Source organism: Frankliniella occidentalis, unplaced genomic scaffold (genome assembly GCF_000697945.3).
Source record: "Frankliniella occidentalis isolate FOCC.00 unplaced genomic scaffold, Focc_3.1 Scaffold2, whole genome shotgun sequence".
Taxonomy (NCBI): Eukaryota; Metazoa; Arthropoda; class Insecta; order Thysanoptera; family Thripidae; genus Frankliniella; species Frankliniella occidentalis.
Genome location: NW_026267132.1, coordinates 2,320,757 through 2,333,491, shown reverse-complemented (window position 1 = coordinate 2,333,491; position 12,735 = coordinate 2,320,757). Strand labels below are relative to the sequence as shown.

General features: G+C 43.0%; 4 protein-coding genes across 7 annotated transcripts in view; 2 read left to right on the top strand and 2 right to left on the bottom strand.

Moving 5' to 3' along the window:
* The window catches only part of LOC113212866 (kinase D-interacting substrate of 220 kDa B), a 62,439-nt gene extending 58,994 nt beyond the window's left edge, over window positions 1-3,445 (bottom strand). The window contains exons 1-2 of one of the 3 annotated variants that reach the window (XM_026431710.2): window positions 3,202-3,445; window positions 2,682-2,795 (exon numbers count right to left, since the gene is read on the bottom strand). Coding sequence is in view for 1 of the 3 variants with exons in the window: in XM_052263697.1 (XP_052119657.1) it covers window positions 2,153-2,197 (45 nt within the window). In the remaining 2 variants the exon portion in view is untranslated. Of the gene's footprint in view, window positions 1-2,152; window positions 2,298-2,681; window positions 2,796-3,201 lie in introns of those variants that run through there. The other 2 variants (XM_026431711.2, XM_052263697.1) reach the window with 2 other exon arrangements.
* Window positions 3,446-3,701: 256 nt separating this feature from the next.
* On the top strand, window positions 3,702-6,197 carry LOC113212859 (transmembrane protein 115). The gene is made up of 3 exons (XM_026431693.2): window positions 3,702-4,764; window positions 4,844-5,020; window positions 5,104-6,197. Exons 1-3 carry the CDS (start codon window positions 4,058-4,060, stop codon window positions 5,369-5,371), a joined length of 1,152 nt encoding a protein of 383 aa, XP_026287478.1. The 5' UTR covers window positions 3,702-4,057; the 3' UTR covers window positions 5,372-6,197.
* A 270-nt stretch (window positions 6,198-6,467) lies between these two features.
* LOC113212858 (E3 ubiquitin-protein ligase Hakai) lies at window positions 6,468-9,708 on the bottom strand. Of its 2 annotated transcripts, none has more exons than XM_026431691.2 (6): window positions 9,573-9,708; window positions 9,146-9,235; window positions 8,938-9,070; window positions 8,651-8,844; window positions 7,872-8,555; window positions 6,468-7,786 (listed from the first exon to the last, which is right to left on the bottom strand). In XM_026431691.2, exons 2-6 carry the CDS (start codon window positions 9,233-9,235, stop codon window positions 7,247-7,249), a joined length of 1,641 nt encoding a protein of 546 aa, XP_026287476.1. In that variant the 5' UTR covers window positions 9,573-9,708; the 3' UTR covers window positions 6,468-7,246. The 2 variants fall into 2 exon arrangements, with proteins under 2 accessions (XP_026287476.1, XP_026287477.1); XM_026431692.2 differs by having other exon boundaries at window positions 9,155-9,235.
* A 202-nt stretch (window positions 9,709-9,910) lies between these two features.
* On the top strand, window positions 9,911-12,331 carry LOC113212857 (probable ATP-dependent RNA helicase DHX35). Its single transcript, XM_026431690.2, has one exon. It carries the CDS (start codon window positions 10,060-10,062, stop codon window positions 12,127-12,129), a length of 2,070 nt encoding a protein of 689 aa, XP_026287475.1. The 5' UTR covers window positions 9,911-10,059; the 3' UTR covers window positions 12,130-12,331.
* The last annotated feature ends 404 nt before the right edge of the window (window positions 12,332-12,735 follow it).

Sequence of the window (12,735 nt, the reverse complement as noted above, 5' to 3'; positions counted from 1 at the left end):
CCTCCCCCTTCACACACACACCGTCCCCCACGTGGCCAGCACACTCCGCCCGCCAGCATCGCATCGGCAGTAGGGCCCGCTGCTAATAGACTAGTAAAAGACACCCGTCATTGACGAGCCGTGCAGACACGAGCCGACGGCTCGTCGATGCCTCAAAAGAAAGCACCCCCCCTCCCCCCACAGCGGCGATACACATACATCTGCCACCCAGGCCCGGACTGGCCCGGGCGGGGAACGGCAAAAATCCGTGTGGGCCACGGGGCCAACGGGGGCCGGGGTCCACGCGAAGCGTGGCCGGAGGCCACGAGAGGTGTGGCCCGAGGCAACGCGAAGCGTGGCTATGTGTAGCCACGCGAAGCACATTTTATTCGCTGTTCAGGCCAAACACACTTTTTGACCTCCAAACAGGGTGTTTTGACCCAAAATTTTTCGCGCTCGCTTCGCTCGCGATCTTCTTCTGCGGTAAGGCTACTTACGGGTTCCGGCAAGCACGCTAAAATGTAGGGGGGAGGGTGGGGGGTTGGTTTGTTACTGTACTTCAACAGAAACAGTGCTTAAACCTCAGGGAAATTCTGTAAGAAAGGGCCTAGAAATCAGGGAAAGCTAAGGGAAAATGGAAAATGGACACGCAAAATTAACGTCAACTTAAATCGGTGAACAGGCAGGCTTTTCAGGGCAGAAAAAAAATTTCTTTGGTATTTGTAAAAATTCCCCTCCCCCCCAAATACCCTGAGGGGGGGGGGGGGCACTGGTCAGAGCTGCCGTGGGGGCCAAATACCCCCCAGTCCGGGCCTGCTGCCACCCGTCGGCTACATGGCCGTCAGTCGTCACGTAACGCTAGTAGCTAGACGAACTAGACGCGGGTCGACACGCCGTATCGCTAGACGCACCTGCAGTGGCATTATTGTATCGTTAGGCCGACTACGAATAAGCCGCGGCCTTCCCCTATGGGCCGCATCGGTTAGACCCCCAAGGACTCTCTCTAAGCGTCCGTCACACACCCGCTCGAGGAACAAGACGGACGGCCGCGAGCCAGTGGCGGATTAAGGTCCGGCTGACAGGGGGGGCGATGCACTGTCGGTTGCCTACATACAGGGGTTTTGTGGCGCGAATTGCCTACCTTTCAGGCGGCTCTCTAGAGGCGATGGGGGGGGCGATCGCCCCCCCGCCCCCCCCCTTAATCCGCGCCTGCCGCGAGCGGCGCCAGAGCGGAGCGGCATAGGCTGTTTGCGCAGCGCGACAATAAACGTCCTTTGCGTTGTCTCACTCGCCTCCTAATGGACCGTAGTCTACTTGCAACACATGGAGGGGGGGGGGGGTAGTAATGGCATTATGCAGGAACCAAAAAACAAAAAAAAACAAAAAAAAAAAACAAAAAAAAAAACAAACATTAGAGGGTGCCGCCTACAAACTTGAGGTAACCAACAAATAAGTAGTACTGAAAACTGTAAGGGAACAGCGATCTTCTGAAAGTGAAAGAAGGGCAAATATTAGCATGTTCCTTCTTTCTCTTGGACAAAAGGCAAAAAGGGGGCGCTGGCCAGCCTTGCCTTCCCTTGACCCACATCCACCTGGACGGAGCCAAGGGGGTGGAGGCGGCGGCAGGGGAGTAGAAGAGGGCGACGGGAGGGGGAGGGGGCGGGAGGAGGTCGTCAACATCCCAGCTATAGCGCTCCCATCTCATGTCCAGGGCTCCCATAAGAGAGGAGGGGGGGGGGCAAGGGCTAGGGTCGACGTGCCAAGAGTACTTGCTAATTCGGCTAAAAGAGGGTTCTTGGGGAGGAAGGCAAGGGGTAGCGTACTCGCGCCCCCCCCCCCCCTCACCTTGGTCTTGGACTGTGGGTCCCGGTGTGATGCCGCGCCTGGCAGAGTCGTCGCCGGGCGGCATGACAGCAGCTCAGCAGCTCTGCTCTGCCACCTCCCCTCTGTACACTCTCGTCCAAAAGGAGGCGCAAAGATCCTGGCCGCGGTAAAAATCGAGCCGAGGGATACGAGCTCACGCGACTCATGCGGCAGCAGAAGCAACACCAGACTGTCACTATGGTCGGGCCGTGTCAACGACCGTGCCAACGACGCGGGGCGGCAGCGCGACACCTGCACTACACAAACAACGGCGTGTCCGTCCTCCACGGGGTCCCATTGAGTACTTAACGAAAAGTCGGCGCTGTCCCAGGCGCCGGGGCTGAGGGCCTTCCATCCCAGACGGCTGAGCCACGCTCCCTTCAGGCCTTCAGCCATGGTAAGTACACGGTGCTCTGACACTACTGACACTGACGGGATAGACACCTCTGTCCAAATGTGGCCCACTGTGTTGACGCGCGCGTCCCGTCGTGCCGCTGCTGACCGTCTGCTGTCGACAGTCCGTCCGACCCAAGCTCACCTCCCCCGACCCCACCTCCCCCGACCCGTCGTCGCGCGCCGGGGTCGGGGCGTTTAGTTCAGAACTCTCTGTGGCTCACTCGGCTATCGCGCTCACGGTACCAAAAATAGTGAAAACAAGAAGGGTTTTTGGCATATGCAACATTTGGTAAACACATTAAAACGCAGTGCTCAGAGCTAAGGGACCTCATCAAACAGATTACACGTAAAGATTAAAACCACAATTCAGACTGCTTTTTTTCTCTTTTTGAAAGAAAACGACAACAATTTCATGAGTGAATTGAGTAAATATGCTGACTCACCTTAGGTAAGTTGGACCTCAATAAAGTGCTCGCTTAAAGCTAGTGGCCAAAATACCGCAAGTTCTTGTTCTCAGCATACACCACCGTGGAGAACTGAAGATGAAGTTGCGTCAGCTGGAATGTGTGATAGAAATGAAAATTAATGCTATTATTAATAATAAAGTTTAACATTTTAAATGAGGGTAGGTGAAATTGTAAGCTTATAACAATATGACTTTTAGTACAACTGATTAACTACATCCTGAATATTGATTACCAGTGTACATTCTATAGAGAAATTTCCATTAAAACCATTTGTGACAGGTTGAAAGAGATAAAACAGGAAAAGATATCTGCTTTCCCAGACATAGCAATGAATCACAACCAACCAGTCTAAGGCCTTTGACAACCACTGGATATGCCTAGATTAGTTTAACTCATAGAAACAAGGCCCAGATGACAGTCCTCGAGGTCTAGAGCAAGAAAATTAAGATAGATGGTATTTCCTATTCATCTTTTCGAGGACGAGGCTAATACTAACCTTACTTCATTCAAACCAGGCTAGGCTGATGGGTCTTCTAAAAAGGCGCTGCAGAATTCCTGGAATAACGTTGTGAGGAGTTGACTTCTATGGGCAAGATCGTGGTTGGCCTATATGTCATACTTCAAAAACGTATCAGATCGTCAAATCATTAAAATGTCTACAGGAACGAATCATGTTCACGAAGAATAAAATATATTATTAAACAACTCTAAAGCTACACAGCATTCACTTCAGCAGACGACGGTTATTGTTAGTCAATTGTCGGGGTAGGAAACAGTACAACAAATTTTAAAGGCTACTTTTTGGTAAGACATACTCTTAATACTGCATCAATTTTATTGAATTAGCTACAAATAAAATGCTGAATTGTTCCAACACTTCAAGTGCAACAAGGAAACGAATTGGATTTCTAAAGTTCCAAACAGTTCAGTTTTTTATGGTGGTACACAACGACGTCCTTTTGTTGTAAATAATCGTTGGTTTTGTGCGCATAGTGTTCCCCAGTTTTTCAGGCCTTCCAATCCAACGGATGACAATTCAGAATTAAGTCAACCACAGTAAAACACTTGATCATAACATTCTCACTAGCAGAAACTGTCTTGGTCTTAATTTGGAGTTCAACTGACAAGCGCGTGGAGTCAAGTTTACAAGTAATCTTGTAGCATTCGTGTGGCACTCCCCATGTTGTTGACCGCCATGACAATCTGTGCATAAAGCTGTTATCCTAGAGAAATTTAGATGTGTTTGCACAGCGATGAAGACGTTGAGAATTTGAAGCTATTTATTTGGTGGGCGATTTGTGACATCATTCTGGTGTAGAATTTAATGGAGAAGTCGACAACCCATACTCAAAATGGCGACAATGAGAACCTTAAGCAAAAATTTACCTTACTTTCAACAACAGTTTTGTGCACTTTTAGGTAACATTAGTGCACCAGTTAAGGTTATGAGCATAGTTGTTTTGTTTGGATATTTTTTATCATTTTCTCAAGAAGCTGTAAACGTTTTGAGTGTGAGGCCTGGTTACATATTTCCACCTGCCTTCTGGATATGGACCGCATTCACCTTTTGCTTTTTAGAGTTGCATTGGTGGGAAGTTTTAGTTGACATTGTAACTGTCGGTTTGTGTGGAAAACTTATTGAACCATTATGGAGCTCCACCGAAATGGTGACATTCTTTGGAATTGTCAACCTGGGTGTGGCACTTGTCAGCGCCTTCTTCTACCTGATTCTGTACATGTGTACATCGGACACTGTTCTGCTCTTTGATATCCACATTCATGGAATGGCTGGATACATCGCTGGAGTTGCAGTTGCAGTCAAGCAAATTATGCCCGATCATATTCTTGTGAAGACTCCCCTGGGAAAGATGACCAATCGTAATGTCCCTTTGAACGTCTTCTTGGCATCACTTGTTTTGTGGCTGATTGGACTACTTGAAGGAACATATCCAACCATGTTTGCGTCTGGTGTCCTAGTAAGTTGGACATATCTGAGATTTTATCAGTGGCATAGCAATGGTTCCAAAGGTGATATGGCAGATAATTTTACATTTGCAAGGTACTTTGACATCATACATCAGCTTAATTTATTACTTAAATAATCATGATCTGTAATAAGTTATCCCCATTCCTTCCAGCTTCTTTCCAACAGTTCTACAACCACCAATTTCTGTGTTCAGTAATACTGTGCATAGTTTCCTAGTACGAATACGACTGTGTCGCCGAACAGTTCGGAAATTTGACATGGCTGCAGCTCCTACAGGGGTTACCGTGGCTTTGCCTGGTATCGATCCACATGACATGGAAAGACGAAGGTAAACTCACCCTTTCAACTTATTTACATTTTGCTTGATGTCCTTTTTCTATTATTATTAATCTAATTCTTATTTTATTCTAGATTAATAGCCATTAAGGCCCTAAATGAACGTCTTGGGAAGACAGACTCATCAGTTCCAGGTCTTGCTGGAATTCCCCGTCCATCTCAAAAGGACCGTTCAAAAATTGCCACTTCACCTGTCCCTACTGTCTCTCCTCCGAGCTCAGTTGTTTCAATTCCAATGCCTTCATCTTCAGAAAGCCACAATATTACTCCACCATTTACTTCTCCTTCAGCACTTCCTGTCCAGTCAGCTATTGTTGATGTCAGTGGCAGTCCATCAACGTGACAATTTTAGTATAGCTTGAAAGAGAAATATTTTTCTTTACCTTTGGAATTAATTGACAGTTGAGTCTATACAAATGAGAGTTTTTCAAATGCAAAGTTTTTCTCATTTTTTAAGATATGTACTGTCACTTGTTCTCTGTAAGACTGGACCGACTGAGCAAAGTGACATCATACTGAGTCATTCCTTCTTAGGAAGTCTTTGTGATAAATGTTTATAATTGTATGTCTAAACTAGTTCTGTATAATATTTTAGTTTCTTTATTTTTTGTCATTACCCTCCTTACTTTCAGTGTTACCTGTTGTTGTTGTTTAAGAGAACATATTAATGCACCTACATTTGAGAAACAAATAATGGTTAACTCAATGGAGATTTCAATGTATTTGGGTCTTACAATTAAACTATGACCTCCAGTAAAAATAATAGGGCTATATGCTTGAATCTAAGGAGATAGAAACAAATCAAAAGAGAAATCCCGTTTTTGTCATTTCCCTATTATGTGGTTTACAGCATCAGTATCACACAGCTAAAAGTAACTCACTCCTTATTTGTTAATTGAGTTAATAAATACTTATAAGGAAGAGTTTAAAGCATAGAGATAAAAAGAGTGACGTTTGATGTTTTTTATATTATATTTCAGACACATGTAAAATAACTTAAAAATGTGTTTTTTTTTTGTTGTAAAGTTCATCTTTTTAATACCTGTTGCCATGTCAACTAAATTTTAATTATCTGTGTTGAATTTTGAGTGAGGTTGTACATATTCTGTTCAGAGGATTTATAAAAGCACCTGCAGTAAGTTGGAGCTTAATAGTCGGTGCTTCCTTAATTTGGATGTGTGATTTGAATTGGCAGCACACCATTCTTCCACTTTACCAATCTATTTCTCATCCTAGGTCTAATTACTGGTGGTTTCATCCTGGTAATATTTGAGGCATAAAATTAGCATTAACAACTAATGCAAACTTTAACCAAGGGGCTTACTCCTTACTCATCTCTCTGAGGAAGCTTATGTTCTCAAAACGTGGCTTCGGAAACAATAAAATTTTGTTTTGAAACTTATCAAATTTAGGACTCTATGAGAAGACAATAGTCGAGGTTAAAGACAACAACCAACAGTTTAATAGTCAAATACATCATCAGGACTGACATATTAATTTGGTACTGGAGTTAAAAAATTACAATGTGCACAACATTTCAATAATATTCTTATATTTTACATCAGTAAGCACCTTATACACCTATTCAGGGCAAATATGGTATAAAAATTATATTTGCTTGTTACCTGGGGTGGGTCATTTTGATAATAGAATGGTAAACAATAAATATGACTTGAGCATTAAATCCCTTTCCTCAAGGGGTCTTCCAACAACCACATTTAAAACCAGAGCCCTACATCGGCACATACACCCATATAGAGCTCTGGTTTAGACACAGGAAAGAGAACTAAGTAGTTGATCATAACACACAAGGATCAAAAGAAACAAAAATTTCTATTTTAACAGGCTGTGGCCTGCACAGCCGCTAAGTCAGACACTATTTAATACAGACCCCAGAAAATAATAAGCCATAAACATACATCAAATAAACATTGTACAAAAGTGAGAAAAGTAAAACTTATCTTTCTGGGTATCAGTCAAGAAAAATTAACATTCTTACATGAGTACAGTACTTGTACAGATTGGACTAATAAATCAAATGCCCCAGTCGGGACATATTTCATCAAGTACAAATAAAGTTTGCTCACAAAATTATTAAACTCATTAGTCTACCCGGTAATTTTGAAGTACACATAATTCTGTCATGGTAGCAGTTCAAAACTATACCGAGTAGCTCTCTTCATGTAACAGCATCTCTTAGATGACTCAGCAGAAAATATTATCGATAATATGTAGGTGGGGGGTTACTTGAATTCATTTGCCACTGTTGTCCATGAGCTACTGGCGGTGGTGTCCGATATTGATTATCATGGTATTGTGGTGGTCGAACAGACATACTGGGAGGAGGCACGCCAGGTGGAGGCACACCAGGAGCTACTCCCTGAGACACTGCACCTGGGGGAACACCTTGAGCCACTGCTTGAGGGACATAAGGTGGTTGCACAGCAGTGGCGTAAGTCACTGGAGGGTAATAGCTAGGTGGGGGCTGGTGAGGGGGCACAGCATACCCAGAGTGGGCATACTGTGTGGGTGGAGGCTGGCTGTAGTGATGATGATAAGTAGTTGGGGGCATCTCCACATCCTGGATTGGTACTGTAATAAGGTTGGTTCTCATACTGTTCTGCGTAGGCGGTGGAGCTGACTGTGGATAACCAGGAGGTGCAACAATCATAGGTGGTCTATGTTGCATGGGAGCATACGGAGGAGGTGGTGGAGGTGGGGGAGAAGGGCCACCTCGGTTTCGATGATGATTGACATCCTGAAAATATAATGAAAGAGACGAAAGTTAAACAGCTTAACAGGAAAGTGAAAAATTTACAATTTTATAAGTTGAATAAACTTACCGAGCCTCTGGAATCAGACTTCCCTCTGGACTGGGGTGGTGCTGCAGAATGCGGCACTGAATGAGATGAATGGGACACAGGGTGAGAGTGGGACATGGCATGAGGAGGAGGGTGTGAAAGCGAATGGGGAGGCGGGTGGGAATGTGATGAGGGGTGAGGAACTGTGTGAAGTGGAGGGTGCGAGACAGAGTGGTTAGGGTGAGGCACAGAATGGGACAAGGAGTGAGATGGAGGATGGGACAGGGAATGAGAGGAATGAGTGACAGTATGGGGGGGAGGATGAGGAGGGGGATGAGAAGGGTGAGAAACAGCATGTGAAGAGGGGTGAGAGCTTTGATGTGATACAGAGTGAGAAATAGAATGATGAACAGGATGTGAGCTTGGAGACCTTCCAGTCATAAGCTTTTCCAAACCAGATGTTTCTTTCAAATGAGAATTGAACTGGGAATTATTTAGGTCTGAAGATTGAACTGTGTGCCGATGGTTAATATGGGCATGTAAGTCCCTCTGAGAAAGGTATGTGCGTCGGCAACCCACAACTCCATACCTTGAGCCACCATGAACACACATGAAAACAGTTCCAAGTCCTACTTGTTCCACACGATGGACCTTGTCATTACAACGAGGGCAAATTTTCTCCTCATGTTTAGCACATTTCAGACAAAATACATGTTTACAAGGAATCTGAAAAATGAATGGTAAAATTAGTAATATTTTGAGAATTTTTTTCTAAATATGATAAAAAAAATTCTTTCTTTTTTACAAGATGGAGTACTTACCATCCGTCCATAGATAAGAATAGGTTTGTTACATTGATCACAACAGTGAATCATTGGATTGAGTACTTTTTCTCCTACAAGATTAACTCGATGATCCCAGTTAAGACGAAGCATTGGTTCTGGTGGTCCTCTATTAAGAGTAGTAAAAGTAGGTGGCTCTAACAGAGATATATCAGCTTCCATGTCCACAGTAGCTATTGAAAGCAAATAAAATACAATTAACAGGAAAACTTGTGAATCAGAATATTATGACATTTGTTCCATCATAGATAGGTAAAATATCTTACAGCGTTGCTGTTCTTGACCTTGCCCAGGCCCAGGCCCAGGTCCTGGTACTTGTTTCTTCACAGGCTGCTCATCAACTTCTTCCATTTCCTCTCCTGACGGCACTGGCATATCTTCTTCATCACTTTCAATAGTCTGGAGAATGAATGAAATTGCATTTTAGATACACACCCTGACCAACAAATTGTTGAAATGCTTCAAGATTAGAACCTTCGTTGCCTTCTTGTTTCTGCTTCGTCCCCTGCCACCTCGACCTCGTCCTCTCCCTCTGGCTCGACGATTTGCACGATTTCCACGCATCTAGGAGATAAAAAGTCATGGAAGTAAGTACACAGATAAGTGACAACTTGGCCAATGTCAACACAGCCAAGACGAAACCGGCATTATATCGGGATCTAGAGAGCATGTATTCCTAACGGTGACTTATAGTTTAATTGACATTGTAATAAACAATTTATTCGTACAATATTTTCATTAAAAAACGAGATAGAATGTGTAATACAATTTGACAATCTTCCAGTGGAAATCATAGTGGCACCTCAGCTCAGGTTACACGGAAAGGGTTCTCATAGACTCTGTTCAGTGGTTTCCAAAAACTTAAAGAAACAATCATGGATAGTCGAATAAAAATACTCACAGTTAAAATGCAGGCAAAGGGCTTTCCTTGGGGGAAATTTCTTATCAAAATAAACAGCACAACTTGTACACGTCCATAACCTCTTCTCGACCCACGACCGGTTACGAGCCAGCCAACATGCACACACAAAAACAAAAGCGGATCGTTCAGTAGACAAATGTAAAAAATAGTAGCGTATCTAGAGCCAATGTCAAGTGTAAAAATAAACTGTTAATTTGGCTAAAGTTTAAAATTTGGTTTTTCATGTTCTGGTTCGTGTCTGCAGAGTCAGTATTTTATTTTTTTACAAAATTTAAACGTCTTCCCTGCTGATAAGTTGTCTGCTGTTTTCAGGTTTTTGTGTTGTTTATAACCTCAAAAACTTTTAGTCGATTTGACTATTCAATCCTGTTCGCTTGTACAGTGACGTGTGACGGTCTTATCGAACCAAGACAGATGTGAGGCATTCGATTTAAACCTTCTTCCGTATCGCCCCCATAACCCAAAAATGGCTGGCATGAGACCGGTGTTTTTGAAACCTAAGGACGATGATTTATACCAAGAGGACAAGACCGACTTGGATACGGACCAAACGACAGCTTTCATCTACAATCCTAACCTGTCGCTTCCACTAGAACAGCACCGGCAAAGGCTCCCCGTCTACAAAAATCGTGATCACATCTTATATTTACTGGAACAGCATCAAACAGTAGTGTTGGTTGGGGAAACAGGTTGTGGTAAAAGTACACAAATTCCTCAGTATTTGTATGAAGCAGGATGGTGTGCAGATGGCAAAATTGTTGGGATTACCGAGCCGAGACGAGTAGCTGCTACCACTCTTGCTAACAGAGTTGCCGATGAAAAGGGCACTCCTCTTGGTGCGGTTGTAGGATATTCAATACGTTTTGATGATGCCTTTGACCCTCTGAACACGAAGATAAAGTACATGACCGAGGGTATTTTGCTCCGTGAAATGATGGCTGATCCTTTGTTAAGAAATTACTGTTGCATAGTTCTTGACGAAGTTCATGAACGAACCCTCCTGACTGATACCATAATGGGTCTACTGAAAAAGATCCTCCAGAAGAGACGTTCATTGAAATTAATAGTTGCATCTGCAACTGTAGATGCTGAGCAACTTAGGGACTTTTTTAATTTTAATTCCAATAAGGATTCCATGAAAGACTCAGCTGTGATTATTAGTGTTCAAGGCAGGCTCTATCCTGTTGAAGTGTTTTATAGCCAAGAACCTGTACCTGACTATGTTAAGGGATCTGTAGACACAGCAATGAAGATACATGATAATGAGCCAAAAGGAGACATTTTAATTTTTCTGACTGGCCATGAAGAAGTGGATCGTGCAATATCTCTTCTCAAAGAACATGCTGTACAAAACAAAAATAATGAATTGAAGTTATTACCGTTGCCTATGTATGGCTCTCTGCCTTATGGTGATCAACTTAAAGTTTTTCGTCCAACACCCAGAGGTCTGAGGAAAGTAGTTGTCGCAACAAATATAGCTGAAACATCTATCACTATATCTGGAATTGTGTATGTAATAGACTGTGGGTTTATGAAATTACGTTGGTTTAATCCAGAGACCCAAGTTGACTCACTGGTGCTTGTTCCAACATCTCAAGCCTCAGCTGATCAGCGAGCTGGGCGAGCAGGCCGTGTCAGGTCTGGAAAATGTTATAGGCTGTATAAAGAGGAAGAATTTGAAAAACTTAGCGCTGCTACCCCTCCAGAAATGCAGAGAACTGAATTATCTGGGGCTATATTGCAGCTAAAAGCTCTAGGAATAAACAATGTTTTAAGGTTTAATTTTCCATCTCCACCCCCTGCAAAAAACCTTCTGTCTGGCCTGGAGTTGTTGTATGCTTTAAATGCTATTGATGACAGTGGACAATTAACTGACCCTCTTGGAGTGCGTATGGCAGAATTTCCAGTTTCACCTCTTCATTCTAAAACACTTATCTCATCTGGAGAGTTTGGATGTGCAGAGGAAATGGCTTCAATAATGGCTGCATTGCAGGTTCAGAATATTTTTACAAAACCTGGTGGGGGCCAAGCTGCTATCAGAGCACGTATTGCTCATAGGAAGTTTGAAGTAGCTGAAGGAGATATGTTAACTTTACTGAATGTAGTCACAGGCTTCTTGAAACAAGAAAAACAACGCTCAAAGTCATGGTGTCATGAGAATTTTTTAAACTATAAAGCTCTTCGAAGAGTGGAGCAAATAAGGAAACAAATTCTTAAGCTTCTATCAAAGTTCAAGATCCCAATAGAATCATGCAGCGGTAGATCTGAAGTTGTGTGTAGATGTATTACGGCTGGGCTTTTCCCTAATGCTGCCTATTTACATCACTCAGGTGTGTATCGAACTGTCCGAGGGGGTCAAGAGCTATACATTCACCCTAGCTCAGTTTTGTACACCCTAGAACAGCCTCAGTGGATCCTATTTAATGAAATAATGAGTACAAATCGTGCCTACATGAGAGAGATAACTGTAGTTCACCCAGATTGGTTGGAGGAACTGGCTCCACATTTTTACCAAAAAAGATTTGATCGGGACTGATGTTTATGATGTGGAAAATCTGTAAAAAAAACTAGTGATTCAAACTGTTACATTACCTAAATTGTGATTTTCAATGTAATTCTTTGATTTTCATTGAATTTTGTACCAAGAATGTTGTAGAAAAAACGTATTGAAGTATGCGTAAAAATCTTGTCAAAGGTGCTCTATACCATACTACTGAATAAACTGGTCATTTATTGTACATGTGATTGTTTATTTTTTATTTTTATCACAGTCTATAGTTCGAGAAGAAAAACAAAAGCAAGCCTATTTAAAAAAAATTAAAAATAATGTCATCTGTTGCAACCAGAAGAGTATCCTGACACTGACTCGGCTCACCCAGTGAGAAATGCATATCGAAACGATGTCGATTCGACCAGTTTTTCATCGTTCCGATGCACTGTGAAAAATATATTTGTACATGTACGATATATTTTGTAATTTGCCATTTACAATACGAGTCGTACATGTACAACCTCCCACTATCGCTAGATATTCGATTCCAAGTCGATACATAGGGCTAGTAAATTGTACAGTGGACTCTCGATAACTGTCGCCGCGACAGTTATCGAGGGTACTGTGCGTTCGCTGCTGCCGTGCTCCGCT

Excerpts from the sequence above, each read along its gene's own strand:
- LOC113212859 (XM_026431693.2), top strand. The coding sequence starts at position 4,058 with ATGGCGACAATGAGAACCTTAAGCAAAAATTTACCTTACTTTCAACAA. Across the intron at positions 4,765-4,843 it reads GATAATTTTACATTTGCAAG|CTTCTTTCCAACAGTTCTAC; the intron begins GTACTTTGACAT and ends CATTCCTTCCAG. Across the intron at positions 5,021-5,103 it reads CATGACATGGAAAGACGAAG|ATTAATAGCCATTAAGGCCC; the intron begins GTAAACTCACCC and ends ATTTTATTCTAG.
- LOC113212857 (XM_026431690.2), top strand. The coding sequence starts at position 10,060 with ATGGCTGGCATGAGACCGGTGTTTTTGAAACCTAAGGACGATGATTTA.
- LOC113212858 (XM_026431691.2), bottom strand. The coding sequence starts at position 9,235 with ATGCGTGGAAATCGTGCAAATCGTCGAGCCAGAGGGAGAGGACGAGGT. Across the intron at positions 9,071-9,145 it reads GAAACAAGAAGGCAACGAAG|ACTATTGAAAGTGATGAAGA; the intron begins GTTCTAATCTTG and ends TTCATTCTCCAG. Across the intron at positions 8,845-8,937 it reads AGGTCAAGAACAGCAACGCT|CTACTGTGGACATGGAAGCT; the intron begins GTAAGATATTTT and ends TGCTTTCAATAG.